Source organism: Cydia pomonella, chromosome 26 (assembly GCF_033807575.1).
Source record: "Cydia pomonella isolate Wapato2018A chromosome 26, ilCydPomo1, whole genome shotgun sequence".
In the NCBI taxonomy this organism is placed as follows: Eukaryota; Metazoa; Arthropoda; class Insecta; order Lepidoptera; family Tortricidae; genus Cydia; species Cydia pomonella.
In genome coordinates this window covers 664,317-679,057 of record NC_084728.1, presented here as the reverse complement: position 1 = coordinate 679,057, position 14,741 = coordinate 664,317, and the positions used below count along the sequence as shown (strand labels likewise).

The following is a 14,741-nucleotide window of genomic DNA, read 5'->3' as shown; positions in this document are numbered from 1 at the left end:
TCAGCCCAGTTCCCTGTAGTTGGAGCTGCAGGTTACTGTCCCGGCGGCATTCCCATACCAATCTCCTCAAATCTTCTTGTTTTCCTGCAGAACAGAAGGACATCTTTAAGTTCGACGTCCTTTAGTTCATTTTCTATTAGTGAATCTCTACCGAATATATTATATCGCAGTGCCGCGTACATAATACATTCTGCTAGTAGGTGAAAGCTAGTTTCCTCCTTACCACAGTGTGGACAGGAGGCGTCTCTGTTTATTTTCATTACCTTAAGATGTCTGTTGAGAGTATTATGACCAGTAATGATACCTGTCAGTATTCTCAGACTGCTCTTACCTAGTTTCAGAAGATACCTAGTTCTTTTGTGGTCAATGCCCTTGACCATCATCTTGGACTGTCTGCAGCTAGTCTCTTCTTCCCATTCTCTCTGTGCTTCCATTTCTTTTACCTTTTCTATAACTCCCTTCGTGACATCCGCTGACATAGGTAGAGCCGGTTCCGGACCCATGTATTCCGTCTCCGCCCCCATCCTCGCCAGCTCGTCCGCTTTCTCGTTCCCTGTTACTCCCTGGTGCCCCGGCACCCATGCCACCGTGACACTTCTTTGCTTGCCTATCGAGTTTAGCTCCTCTCTGCATTCTCTCACGAGAGCGGAGGTGACTGATACTTTCTTCAGTGCCTTCAGTGCTGCCTGGCTGTCGGTATATATTACAACAGCACCCTCTTGCTTCACGCTCTCTTTGATTATACGTGCACAGCGCGCTATTGCACATACCTCAGCTTGGAACACGCTCGCATATCTACCCAATGATATTGATACTTTCTCTCCCAGTTTAGGGATCACAATGATCCTAACTAAATCACCATCTTACTCAATTTCAGGTAGCCCTAATCCTCGGAGTCACCGGAGGCCTAAGACGGCAAGAACTCTCATTGCTCACAACAAGCCACATAGAAAACCACGGAGAAATATTCATCATAAAAATACCTCATACCAAAAACAAATTACAAGATTCTTTTGTGGTCCCAGGGAAATATTATAAGACAGTTAAAAAATATCAAGATTTACGTGTAGCTTCGGCTCCAAGTAATCGCTTTTTCCAAGCATTTAGAGATGGAAAATGCCGTGCGCAAGTAATCGGGAAAAATAAGTTTGGTAAGATGCCTAAAGAGATAGCAGAGTTTCTGAAGTTACCGGACGCCAAGTCTTACACGGGGCATACTTTACGTGCGGGGTCGCGGGTGCCTGTTGAGAAGGTTGAGCGGTGTGCAGGTGAACCATTTGTTAATGGTAAGAAAGAAATGTCTGGTAGATTATATTTAGTTCTGTATTTGTTAAGTTGTGAATCTGTATTAGTTTATAATTTCTAACAGCAATAAAAACTATAATAAAATAAAACTATCATATTTAAATTATGCTTATTTGCCACCTGGTATAAAGAAAAGTATACTATCTAAAAAAGAAGTTGGTTTTCAAAATTATTTAAGAAATGAAATTCTTGGCAAAAAATTGCTATATAGTAAAAGAATTTGTTAAAAAAAGGTTTTTATTTCAATTAAGTTGCTGATTTTTATTTTCACAGCTCAAGTAGATGGTACTATACAGTACGGGTAATATGTGGGATATTTCCTAAAACTTGCATACCATTACTGCAAAACTTGTGACACCACCATCTACTCTTGATGAGATATTATTACATTACATGTTTTAATAGTATTCCGTTGTCTTTTTTCATTAAAGAAGAGACACTTAGAACGCGGAATTTCGTACATTGGTCTGCCTGTTTCTCTCAAACTCGCGTAATTAATATTGCTGTCTCACCCATGATGCAGATGAGATAGAAACAGGTGGCTCTTCTTTACCATTAGCAATGGTATGAGTACAAACACAACACACTTCATGGGAAAAATTCCTTCATACTATTTGCTTTTTGTTGACAACTGTTATAACTAATGTGCCCATACCCGGCGCCATAGTCATACTTATATAACAGGCTTTATCTTATTCTTGTTCTTTTTTTTTCAGATTCTGACTCCAGCACGCGAACGCAGCCAGAACCTTCGCCTTCAGGGCCGAACAGAGGCAAGCAGTGCCGTTTCTGCGGTGACTTCAAGGAATGCTCCCCGGTCGTTCAGAAGCCCTACCTCATGGGCAACAAGACTTCACTGGCACTCAATCATTTGCGAGTCGGTATGTATCACGCGATGAACGGGCGATTTCCATTGTATATTTAGGTCATAAACTTTTTTATATTAAGGTCTTTCTTGTGGATATCATACAATAAATGGACTTTGAAATCTAATTTTCATGTTAGACTAGTAAAGGCATGTTCCAGTTTCCTTAAAAGCTATATCAGGCCTATGGAACTCTCCGCGCGAGCTCGAATATATACCTACGAATCTCGTCCCGTTCACGGTACAAAAGCAAGCCAGTTGGTTGTCTCACGTACGCATGCCGCGTCGCCGCGCGCTCGAATATGCCAAAATGTATGCGAAAGAAGTATCTTCGTCACAAACAAAAAACACAGCGTGTAATGTGAATGGATTCAAAAACAAAAAAACTAATAAGAAATATCGTTTTTTGTTCTTCCGATAGATAGGACAAGTTAGAAGACATTCTCAACATAAGTACACCTACTGTTATTATTTTTAATTACGATATACGATGTATGTCTATTTATGATTTCTATCATATTTTTCTTTATTGTGTAACATAAATATCTGTCAAGTTTTAAACTTTAAACGAAGTCACACAGTCACTCTTCAGAATGAAACGCATAAACGGAATATTATAATTACTTATTGCAACTTATCTCTTGTCTTGGTTGTCTGGAAGAGATCGCTTTTTAGCGATAAGACCGCCTGTTCTTAGGTAAGAGTAGGTAATCTTAAGCTTGTATTTCGCTTTCCGTGTTTGTTTTAACTGTATGGTGCACAATAATGAATATTTACTTACTTACAACTTATCTTGCTCATAGTTATTTTACTCTACCCTTTCCTACAGCTAATGGCAAGTTCTAATGATAGTTTTACCATTAAAACTTTTATTTGTACCTACTAAAGTAGGTAGGTATCTTCTATAGAATCTATAGTTAAAGTAGGTACTTATTTGTACAAAACATTTCTAAGCGTCGGCAACCCTAGCGTTTCGCCGGTGCGCGCGGACTCTGCTGTCCGTCCGTCCGTCTGTCACCAGGCTGTATCTCATGAACCGTCTACCTATGTAGACAGTTGAAATTTTCACAGAAAATGTATTTCTGTTGCCGCTATAACAACAAATACTAAAAAGTACGGAACCCTCGGTGGGCGAGTCCGACTCGTACTTGTCCGGTTTTTTGTATTTGTTTTTATTGAGGGTTTTAAAGAAAATGCCATAGATCTCATAATGGCTGGCTTCAAGAATATCTTACAATACTTCTAAGTTCAATTATGTCTTAGACCAAATTTTATTTATAATACGCAACGGTTGTCTTTCGAAGTCCAGTAACTCGCTTGTTCTTGTTTTTAAAAATCTTGTTTCGTTTTTTTTTTTTTCATTTTTTACTTTTTCTATTTCCAGAACTGGACTTCAGCATAGACTCTCTCCCGAAAACCATCTGCCGTGACTGCGACGCGAAGCTACTAGAAACCTTTGAATTCATCAAACAAGTCAACACTGCACAATTCTCACTGGTCGCCGTCTGTCCAAACAATGCTACAAATGCAAACAATTCGGTCAACAGTCGCAACAACAAATTCCAACACATAGAAATTGATACTCAAATAGTCAAAGCTGAATTTGAGTCGACGGATGAAGATTCAGATGAAAGTAAAGTTGAAATTCGTCAAGATGCATTAACGCTCGGCGAAACAATATATTTGAGAGAAACTCACAAGAGGAAACATGGAGTCGATGATAAAAAGATGAAGAAAGTGAAAAAGGGGAAACGTGTAAAAAGTCTAAGTACTGAATTAATAATTGATATAAAACAAGAAAGGATGGAAAATGAGGATAAAAATAGTGAAGATAGTGTTGATTTTAGTGATACGGGGACTGAAGTGAAACCTAGTGAGTTGGAACTTGCTGAAAGTTCTTTAGATTATCAAAAAGGGAAGCAGACATTTAGTGATACACGCGTGAAAGGCAAAAAGTCTAGTGAAGAGTGTAATGACTAAAATTAATACACTAAGATAAGTTGAGACATTAAGAGTGATTTATTTTATTTTTAAGTAAAGTTCTGTTCTGTTAATAAATCTGGCTTTGTTGTAAGTTAGGTGATTTCTTAATTTATTTTATATTTCAAAGTTTACAGTATAAATGGTACTTAAACAAAATCGTACCTTTTGCCAGAGAGCATGATTTTATGTTAAAAATGTTTCGTGTAAAAAAAAAAAGTTTATGGTACAAAATGTATATTGTGTGCACATTTACTACAATTGGGATATAAAAAATACTCTTCGGATGAGATAGACTAAAAAATATCAACCATAATTCCCAAACTAAAATAAAGTAGGTTAAGTATGTATGTATATCTCCTAAGATATATAATTAAAAATTCAGATATTGTTAAGATATAAAAAAGTATAAGACTGAAGTTTTAGTTTTGTTTCTTTACTTAAATACATGACAATAGGCATGATGACACATTTTGGAATCTCTTTTTTAATATTGTTGGTACCCTTGTATTCGTTTGTAAGTCGTATACCTCGAAATCAAAAAATCCTTGTAACTTTTCACCTATTCGCGTTTCGCCGTGATAGCGTATTTTGTTGTAGCGTGTAATATCGGTGGTATATTTTGTTACTCGCATATATTTTTAATAGATTTTTACAACAGCAGCAAATTTTAATGTAGCATGTATTTTCAATATCCTATTTAGTTAGCCGCATATATTTTCAATAGATGTTTACAACAGTAGCAAATTTTGATGTAGCATGTATTATCAATAGCCGCAAACATTTTTTGTTGCATTTTACCTGGGTCGCATATTGTTGTACTGTATTGTATTAATCGTAAAAATAATTGGCTATATCACTGCGATATAATAAAAATACGGTCGCTTATTGACCTCATTGTTACAGCCATACATTAACTAATTCTTAATTTATAATTCATAATTGATTTATTGTCTGTAGAACTAGCTTTGGAGAATTTGTTATATAGGAAATCTACCTCTAAGGTTACATATATCACACTCAAAACCAGGAGATAAACTACAAGTGCGAAATGCATTTACAAAACAAAACTATAGAGGTCTAGTGCTTAAAGGAAATGTCGCGATATGTAATAACGCATTATAAACAAATATCTATCGAGGTGAAAAGCGACTACATTGAAGAAAGGCAGGGAAGTAAATATACTATGAATTTTATACACCATTGTAATTGGCGACCAAAAATCATACTACAAAAAAAAATCTGTTCAGAAATTATGAGATCGCGGCGATACGCGAATAGGTGAAAAGCTGCAAGGAATTTTTGATTTCGAGGTATACGAATAACAAACGCTTGTATTGGTTCCGAAAAACACAATATTTCAGCTATACACACATAAATAATTGCATTTTTAAAACTATTTTAGACCTCGCACGAAAACGCACGCTAGTGTCATGACGTCCGTTTGTGACGTCATTGTTTTATAAATATTGCAGTGATGTAGGAAAGAGATGTGAAAGGAAACCAACCATTTACTTGAAATTTGTTAATTTCAATTAATCGATTTATTGACATTAATATATCGATACGTTCATTGATTGTGGAATAAATATGTGCATAAACTGCTTAACATCTTAAAAAAATACATTTGCAAAAAAAATTACACATAACTCATTTTATATAAAAACACTCGCATGGTTGCAATTTAAGATAAATTATTTAGATACATTTAAATTTTGAGTGAAAATACCGGTTTTACTTTCGTTTTTAGGGTCCGTAGTCAACTAGGAACCCTTGTAGTTTCGCCATGTCCGTCTGTCGGTCTCTCCTCGGCTTTGCTCCGTGGTCGTTAGTGCTAAAAAGATGAAATTTGGCATGGACATATAAATCAATAAAGCCGACAGTCGTACAATAAAATCTAAAATATATTTTTTTAATGTACTTCCCCTACACGTTAAGTGGGAGTGAAATTGTTTTTTTGCTTCAACCCTACAGTGTGGGTTATCGTTAGAAAGGTCTTTCAAAACTAATAAGGGTCTTTAACAAACATTTTTTCGTTAATCGATTGAGGACAATACATTAAATTTCAGTTGCAATGTTTGACCCGAACACGCAAACAAACTTTGCAAGTTAAAAATAGCTCGTAATAAATTAGTTCTCAAAATTCTGCATTTAGAAATGTTTACTTATGGTTTCGCTAATTAGGTAGGCAATTGGTATTTCCGTCAAAGTCGAATTTCTAAAAATAAATCTAAATTTTTTTAGATAGCTATCATATGTATTCTTTTGTTCAATGTGACACGGTGTTTATGATTTTTTTTTGTGTAACTTTAATCATTTTTGTGTCACTTTTTTGTGAATATTCAATTGTGTTACGTAAATATTTTTTGCAATTCAGCCATAGAACGTAATAAATGTTTAATGGCGAAATAAAAAATATATACATTTTTGTTTATCTAAACTGTTTGGTGCGGACGTATGGATCACGTTCAATGTGGTTGTCTATGCTGCTCAAATATATCATGGAGTGATGACGTGAGTGTTTGGAAAACACTGGTGTTTCAAGCAATATGGCGGATTGGAGATTTTTTCATTAAAAAAAAACAATTATTAATTCTAAAATTTATACTGAAATAAGGGTTATTTGTAGAATGAGACTTTTATTTCCATGATTCTTTGTTACTGTCATCATGCATATTGTCTTGATGTATGATAATAGAACACAAAATGTACATATCTAGTTACTTCTTATATAGTATAAGTTATTTTCTTCTTTAAGTAAGAATGTTTCTTAAATAGCTGTATAAAATGCAGTATTGTCAGATGATGAGAAATTTTCCTATTTCTCAATATTTTGTTTTGTGTGTATATGATATTCATACAAAAAATAGATTTAATTCTATTTTCTATTTATATTGGTACTTTAGAAATATGTTAAATAGCTGATTTGCTAAAAGATGCTGCTGTCAGCTGTGATTTCTGTTTTTTTTTTTTTTTTTAATATGGCTTACTTATATTTCTGTTTTTAAGTGTTGTTTGTAGATACAGATTGATGCTTACAGATAATGAATTTGATTTGTGACAGTTGAAATCTTGTGAAAATAAAATATATTAATGCAACTAAGGAATATCAATATGGAGTTCAATAGAAATTGCAAATAATGTAGACATACCAATTTAGCTTCATTTCTTCGTAATCTCGCACTTTTTGTGGGCAACCATAATTTTATCTACACTTTATATACTTTGGTTTGGCCTAGTGGGTAGTGACCCTGCCTACGAAGCTGATGGTCCCGGGTTCAAATCCTGGTAAGGGCATGTATTTGTGTGATGAGCATGGATATTTGTTCCTGAGTCATGGGTGTTTTCTATGTATTTAAGTATTTATATATTATATATATCGTTGTCTAAGTACCCTAACACAAGCATTATTGAGCTTACTGTGGGACTTAATCAATTTGTGTATAGTTTCTATTTTTCGCCGTGAGCTTCTACGGATTATCGTCTTATCTATTGTTTAAAAACGGCAAAGGCGCGTGCCACTATGAAAAAATGGTCAAGCCGCATAGGTAGCGTTTATTGAATTAGTACTCTATTGAGCACGGAATAAGATTCATTATGAACTAATACAGAATTCTAACAGAATAGCTGTCTGATCTCTATTGGTGCGTCTAAGGTAGGCGACTAAACGCTCTCAAACCAGCTTAACTTGTGACACTGCGATCCGAAACAAAGATACGTATTCGAAGACCTCGCTTGCACTGGTAATGCGAGCGCACGGCTAGCTAGCGCCAAGGAAGCAATGTTATGTTTCTCGAGGAGCAGGTAAAAAACAGGGCCGGATTTTCACACAAATATATTTGGGTGGTTTTACGTTCTTTAATTTAAAGAGATAAAACATAACACTATTTAAATAGTAGGTACACATCTAACAGAATGGGTTTGTGTAATTACAATAATAACGAGATATACTCATTTTTATAATCAACTGTTTAAACAGTTGTTTGCTAATTTTAAACTTTAAACAGGCTAATTTTAAATAAACTATAAAACAATGGTAAAATAGTAATAAATATGTATATCCATTTAACAATCCCGTACTACTAATGTTAAAATAGACCTATATGTTATAAATAAATAATAATAATAAATATTATAGGACATTATTACACAAATTGACTAAGTCCCACAGTAAGCTCAATAAGGCTTGTGTTGAGGGTACTTAGACAACGATATATATAATATATAAATATTTATAAATACTTAAATACATAGAAAACACCCATGACTCAGGAACAAATATCCATGCTCATCACACGAATAAATGCCCTTACCAGGATTTGAACCCGGGACCATCGGCTTTATAGGCAGGGTCACTACCCACTAGGCCAGACCGGTCGTCGTTATAATTATGTACACTAAAATAAAGATATTATTTACAATAGAGTACACATTTAGTAAAACATTTATACAAATTTATATTATGAGTCAACAAAAAATAAGTAACATATACATAATAGTGTATGCATAAAATAAATAAATATAAAACAAAATATGCATATCGTTTAGAGTCAAATCACGCTAACTCTTTCAAGCAAACCATACAAACAGTGTCAGTTTGTTAGAAGTCTGAAGAGTTAGCGTTATTTCGTAAAACCACCCAAATATATTTGTGTGAAAATCCGGCCCTGTTTTTTACCTGCTCCTCGAGAAACATAACATTGCTTCCTTGGCGCTAGCTAGCCGTGCGCTCGCATTACCAGTGCAAGCGAGGTCTTCGAATACGTATCTTTGTTTCGGATCGCAGTGTCACAAGTTAAGCTGGTTTGAGAGCGTTTAGTCGCCTACCTTAGACGCACCAATAGAGATCAGACAGCTATTCTGTTAGAATTCTGTATTAGTTCATAATGAATCTTATTCCGTGCTCAATAGAGTACTAATTCAATAAACGCTACCTATGCGGCTTGACCATTTTTTCATAGTGGCACGCGCCTTTGCGGTTTTTAAACAATAGATAAGACGATAATCCGTAGAAGCTCACGGAGGAAAATAGAAACTATAATAATGTCCTATAATATTTATTTACTTATAGAACATTTGGCTTTAAATTTTCGACATAGTTACGTAATGTGGTTAATATCGCACTAGTGCCCTAAAATAGCACCATATGTACTGTAATAGTACATTACAGTGTTTTAAATCGACACGAGTTGCGAATTGCCAATTCGCACATGTATAGTCGTACAACATTTTACAGTACATATGGTCCTTTAAATTTTCGTCATTGTTACATAATGTGCTGATTATCGCACTAGTGCTGTAAAGTAGCACCATATGTACTGTAAAATATTTAATGTATATCAATTACTAGTTAAAATATACTATGATGATCATAAAATATACTATGAACTGCTGCAAAAAGTAATGAAATAAACGTATCATTAATATTTCAATGAAAACAACTTTTAGATTATATGTCAGATGCTAACGAAATCCGTCATATTTGTTTACATTATTTGCCATTTCTATTTTTCTATTGCCACTTCACTTGACATTTCACTTATTGTCACTGTCCAGACCAAAGTGGCCTAATGTATAATATAACACGTGAAACACGTCCCTTTTTCTGTGGTGACAAAGTGTGTTACAACATATTTTTGGCCGTCACTTTCTTTTCGATGCTGACTATGCAGTGCTACATATAATTGTAGAAATGAAATTAAATAACATCTAAACTAAACACAAAAACATCAGTTGACTTATGACAACAATGCTAGTTGACTTCCACAAGATTATTTTATATAGTTATGTCTGTGTTAACTAGTAATTTTTCTGATTAAAGAAATATTTAAAAAAAACGTAGTTTAACTTCGGAAGATAACAAAAAACGTGTTTTAAACGTTGATTTATTTGTATGGTTTTATAGGCGGTTAGCCTAAATTACAAGTTGACGGATTGTAATCTGATCTGGGCCCCTACCGGGACAATCGAAGTTCGTCAATTACGGGCATTTTTCTCTGTCACTCTAATTACGTCCTAGTAAGAGTAAAAGAGAAAGATCCCCGCAATTTCGGTTTTCGCGGTAAGCCCCCTGCAGCGTTATCATGGTCGCATTTTTTATCACCTGTCACTTTCGCACTTACATACTTGTTAGAACGTGACAGACATGGTGACAAATGATAAAGAGCCGACATTAGCCCTACTGATTTAAATAGGTTGGTACATATTTTTATGAATGATCGTCGTTATGACGGGCAAGGCCCAACCTGTGCAAGTGTTAAGTAAACCGAGTAAACGTCATAATTTCATAGAAGTTTGACGTTTAAAATAACACTTGCATTGTCTAGACTGAATATCGCTGTCAACTTATCTTTGTCTGACTCTACAAAGCGCTGCGTTTGGTAACTACGAAACCCTACATTCAGCATGGCCCGACATGCTCTTAGAAGATTCATTTTAGACTTCCTATATACTTACTTTACTCCACTTTACAATTTGTTTTAGACTAATCGCTATATTGCCTCATGTTTCTGAACGAAACCCTTACATTTTACATTATCTGTGGTAAAGAATTAATGTCATTAATGACACAACCCACTGACTGCAAACTGCAATGCAATCCACCATCGCTGTTATTGACATTGTATTTATACGTCGTTGTAAGCTGTATTGCTTGGAATTTGTATTTATTTTGACCTTTCATCTTAAAGTCGGAAACATGTCATCCCATGAATTACCGGCGAAGTCAAAAGAAAAGTATAACACAACATACGAAAACTTTATTTCTTGGCAAAAAGAAAAGAACATCACTTCGTTCTGTGAAGAAGTGTTGTTGATGTACTTTGAACAAATATCCGCGAAATATAAACCTACTTCTTTATGGGCTTTTTATTCCATGTTGAAATGTGGTTTGAAACGCAGGCACAATGTCAATATAAAAGAATATGCCCAATTAGGCGCGTTTTTAAAGAACTTATCTAAAGGATATGTTAAGAAAGTGAAGGTTCTCACATTTGAGAATGTTGAGAAGTTTATAGATGAGGCGCCTGATAATAAATATCTTGCTATTAAGGTAAGTTGAATTAACAAATATTGGATTTTTTTTTCTTGTACGAACGTGTCTTGCAATTTCCGTCAGTCTCGGTTCAAAAAGTACTGAAGTTGACTGAAGTAGGATGACAAATACGAACGTTCCGAGAAAATATGATGGAAAACAATTATGCACTACATCTATAGCAGGGGTGGCCAACAGGTTGATTGCGACTGTTAGTCCAGTCGATTGTGGCAAGGCAAAAAATATAAATATGTAGACCAGTTTCATTTAAGGTTTCAAGAAGTATATAATTGGTAGATCGCACAGGGTTTCATTAGTAAACAGGAGATCTTGGGTCTAATCAAGTTGGCCACCCCTGATCTATAGCATATGGGTAAATGCTGGCCTTCACACTGGGGCCTGTTTACTCATTTACTAGTGTTTATTACAAATGTGTGTTGTGTGAAATGTTTCATACATATTTGCTCCTTGCTACTTGAGTTTAGTGGCAAATACATGAACTCGCTCTTAATATACACATTAGTATGTATAAATAAATTATTTGCAATGATCTTCAACCTACTACAAAAAATTTAAATAGATGTTTCTTATGTTACTTAAATTACTTAATTAAATTAAGTTACTTATCTTAATTAAATTACTATCTATTTCCTTAATTACAGGTAGCCCTAATTCTTGGAGTCACGGGAGGTCTGAGGCGGCAAGAATTATCAAACCTCACAACAAACCACATAGAGAACCATGGAGAAAAATTTATCATAAAATTAGCTCGTAGCAAAAACAGATCACAAGATTATTTTGTGGTCCAAGGGAAATACTATAATATATTAAAAAAATATCAAGACTTACGTGTAGCTTCAAGAAGTAATCGCTTTTTCCAAGCATTTAGAAATGGTAGATGCCGTGCGCAAGTGGTTGGGATAAACAAATTTAGTACAATGCCTAAAGAGATAGCGGAGTTTTTGAACTTGCCCGATGCTAAGTCTTTTACGGGACATACTCTTCGTACAGTGGCACGGGTACCTGTTGATAAGGCTGCAGCTAAGATTAAACGGTGTGAAGGTGAAACATTTGTTAAGGGTAAGAAAGAAATGTTTGGAAGATAATGTTTTCAACATTCTGTGTCTGTTTTTGTTAAATGAGTAAAGTGGGACACCATATATCATTGACTACGCTGATGTGTGTTGCACTAACATTACACAGGCCTGGCTTTCCAAACTTGATCGTCTCCTCAACATCTTGCATCAGATTCGTTTTTAACCTCCGCAAATATGGCCATGTCTCTGCTTTTTGCTAAACTCCAATGGCTCGCAATTCGTGAACGCAGATCATTGCGAATTTTATGTACTCTGTATCCAATTTTATTTGAACCAGCTGCACCCAGTTATCTCAGGTCTAAATTTGAATTTATAACAGCCCATCCTGGTTATGTTCTTCATGCTTCTCGAACTCTGAAGCTGGCTGTCCTCCCTCATCAGACTGGATTCTTGTCCAACTCATTCACTTGCCAAGCAATACGTCTGTGGAATGCTTTCCCTCAACCTATCAAACAAGCTCAGAGCAAGCTTACATTCAAAAGCAAGTTGCGTAAGCACCTATTTGAAAACATTCGTGACTAAATATCTGCGTGATATCTCACACTAATAGGTACATAATTATTATATATATGTATGTTTATTTATATATATATTGAATATGTATATATGTAGGTATATTTAAAATATATATTTGTGTAAGTATAGTATCATAGTAGTCTCGACTTGTGTCTATTCCCATATAAACTCTTTACAATCCTGCACCAAACTAACTATTTCTGTTTAGCCCAATGGTTGACTGGTAGAGAATGCCAGAGAGTAAATTTGTGCAATAAAGTTTAAACAAACAAACAAACAATATAGGTTATTTAAAAAAAAGAGTAAAGTAGTGAATCTGTATTAGTTAATGAATTTTGTTATTTTAATAAATAAATCTAACAGCAATAAAAACTATCATATACATTATAACAATTATAATAAAGACGTTTATTCAAAAAGTTTAAACATCGGTACATTGTAAAAATACACAATAATGCTTACAAACTAATTGAAAAGGCAAGTGGCTCAGCTAATGTCTGCACCAAAAGGGCTCTGGGCACAGTGGCCCTAAAGACTTCCAGCAACGGATGCTGTTATTCTGCCACTGCCATATTTGTATTATCCAGCAATTAATGAAAATTATGCCTGTAGGTATACTTGTTTACCACCATTGTGGTCCTAAGAAAAGTAGATGACCGTCTAAATAAGAAAACAGTTTGTGTTCAAATTTTATCAGATATTAATTTCTGGGCAAAAAATTGTTTAGTAAAATATCTTTTTATTACAATTAAGTTACCAAAATACCCCACACTTCACAGCTCAAGTACCAAGCACTACTTGTTCCCATTCATTTGCTGAAATTTGACAATATATTTACTGCAAAATGACACCATCTATACTTTTGATGGGGTATTATAAACAAATCTATATGTTTTATGATTTTTTTCCAGATCCCGACTCCAGGCGAACACAGCCAGAACCTCCAGAGCCGAACAGAGGCGACCAGTGCCGTTTTTGCGGTGACTTCAAAGAATGTTCTCCGGTCGTCCAGAAGCCATATTTCATGGGCAATAAGACTACACTTGCACTCAATAATTTGCGAGTGGGTACGTAACTTTATGCCCATTTCACTAGGGTTCCTTTAGGGTATTTTTCGATGAATTGCTAAGTTTATTATTATAATTATTATTTGTATAAATCATAGGTTTCACCTGTCTCTAGTTTTAGCTAGCTGCATTAGCGTCCAGGCCATAAAAAAAAAAAGGTTGGCACTATTCCTATACATAACACACATCTATCTGTCTTCGACTGGCCAACCCCATTGGATTTCAGTGACAAAATATGAGATTCATTGGTATCACATGAGGTATGATGTGGCACTTACAATTTTTTACCTGTTTCCAGAACTGGACTTCAGCATAGACGCTCTCCCGAAAACCGTCTGCCGCGACTGCGACACCAAGCTACTAGAAACCTTCGAATTCATCAAACAAGTCAACATTGCACAATTCTCACTTGTCAGCATATGTCCAAACAATGCTACAAATGCAAACAGTTCGACCCAATATCACACCAATGACTTTCAACACATAGAAATTGATACTCAAATAGTCAAAGTTGAATTTGAGTCCACGGATGAAGATTCACGTGAAAGTACAGTTAATATTCTTGAAGATTCATTAACTCTCGGTGAAACGGTTTTTTTGAAAGAAACTCATAAAAGACAACATGAAGTTGATGATGAAAAGCTGAAGAAAGTTAAAAATGAAGAAAGTTTAAAAAATCTAAATACAGAATTAATATTTGACATTAAAGAAGAAATAGTTGACAATGATGGGAATAGTGAAGATGGTGTTGATTTTAGTGATACGGGGACTGAAGTGAAGCCTAGTGAGTTAGAACTTAATTTTGATTATCAAAAAGGGAAGCAGATGTTTAGTGATATACACGTGAAAGGCAAAAAAGCTAGTAGTGGAGAATGAAA

General features: G+C 34.9%; 2 protein-coding genes across 4 annotated transcripts in view; both read left to right on the top strand.

Annotated features, from left to right (window-relative positions):
* LOC133531880 (uncharacterized) overlaps positions 1-4,569 on the top strand; it is a 28,869-nt gene extending 24,300 nt beyond the window's left edge. For 2 of the 3 annotated variants that reach the window (XM_061870278.1, XM_061870279.1), the window contains 2 exons: positions 2,022-2,186; positions 3,555-4,569. In XM_061870278.1, coding sequence (XP_061726262.1) covers positions 2,022-2,186; positions 3,555-4,150 — 761 coding nt within the window. In that variant the 3' untranslated portion in view covers positions 4,151-4,569. Of the gene's footprint in view, positions 1-877; positions 1,287-2,021; positions 2,187-3,554 lie in introns of all 3 variants that reach the window. The other variant, XM_061870280.1, reaches the window with a different exon arrangement.
* Positions 4,570-10,466: 5,897 nt separating this feature from the next.
* LOC133532183 (uncharacterized) lies at positions 10,467-14,739 on the top strand. The gene is made up of 4 exons (XM_061870731.1): positions 10,467-11,201; positions 11,846-12,263; positions 13,708-13,863; positions 14,162-14,739. Exons 1-4 carry the CDS (start codon positions 10,743-10,745, stop codon positions 14,737-14,739), a joined length of 1,611 nt encoding a protein of 536 aa, XP_061726715.1. The 5' UTR covers positions 10,467-10,742.
* The last annotated feature ends 2 nt before the right edge of the window (positions 14,740-14,741 follow it).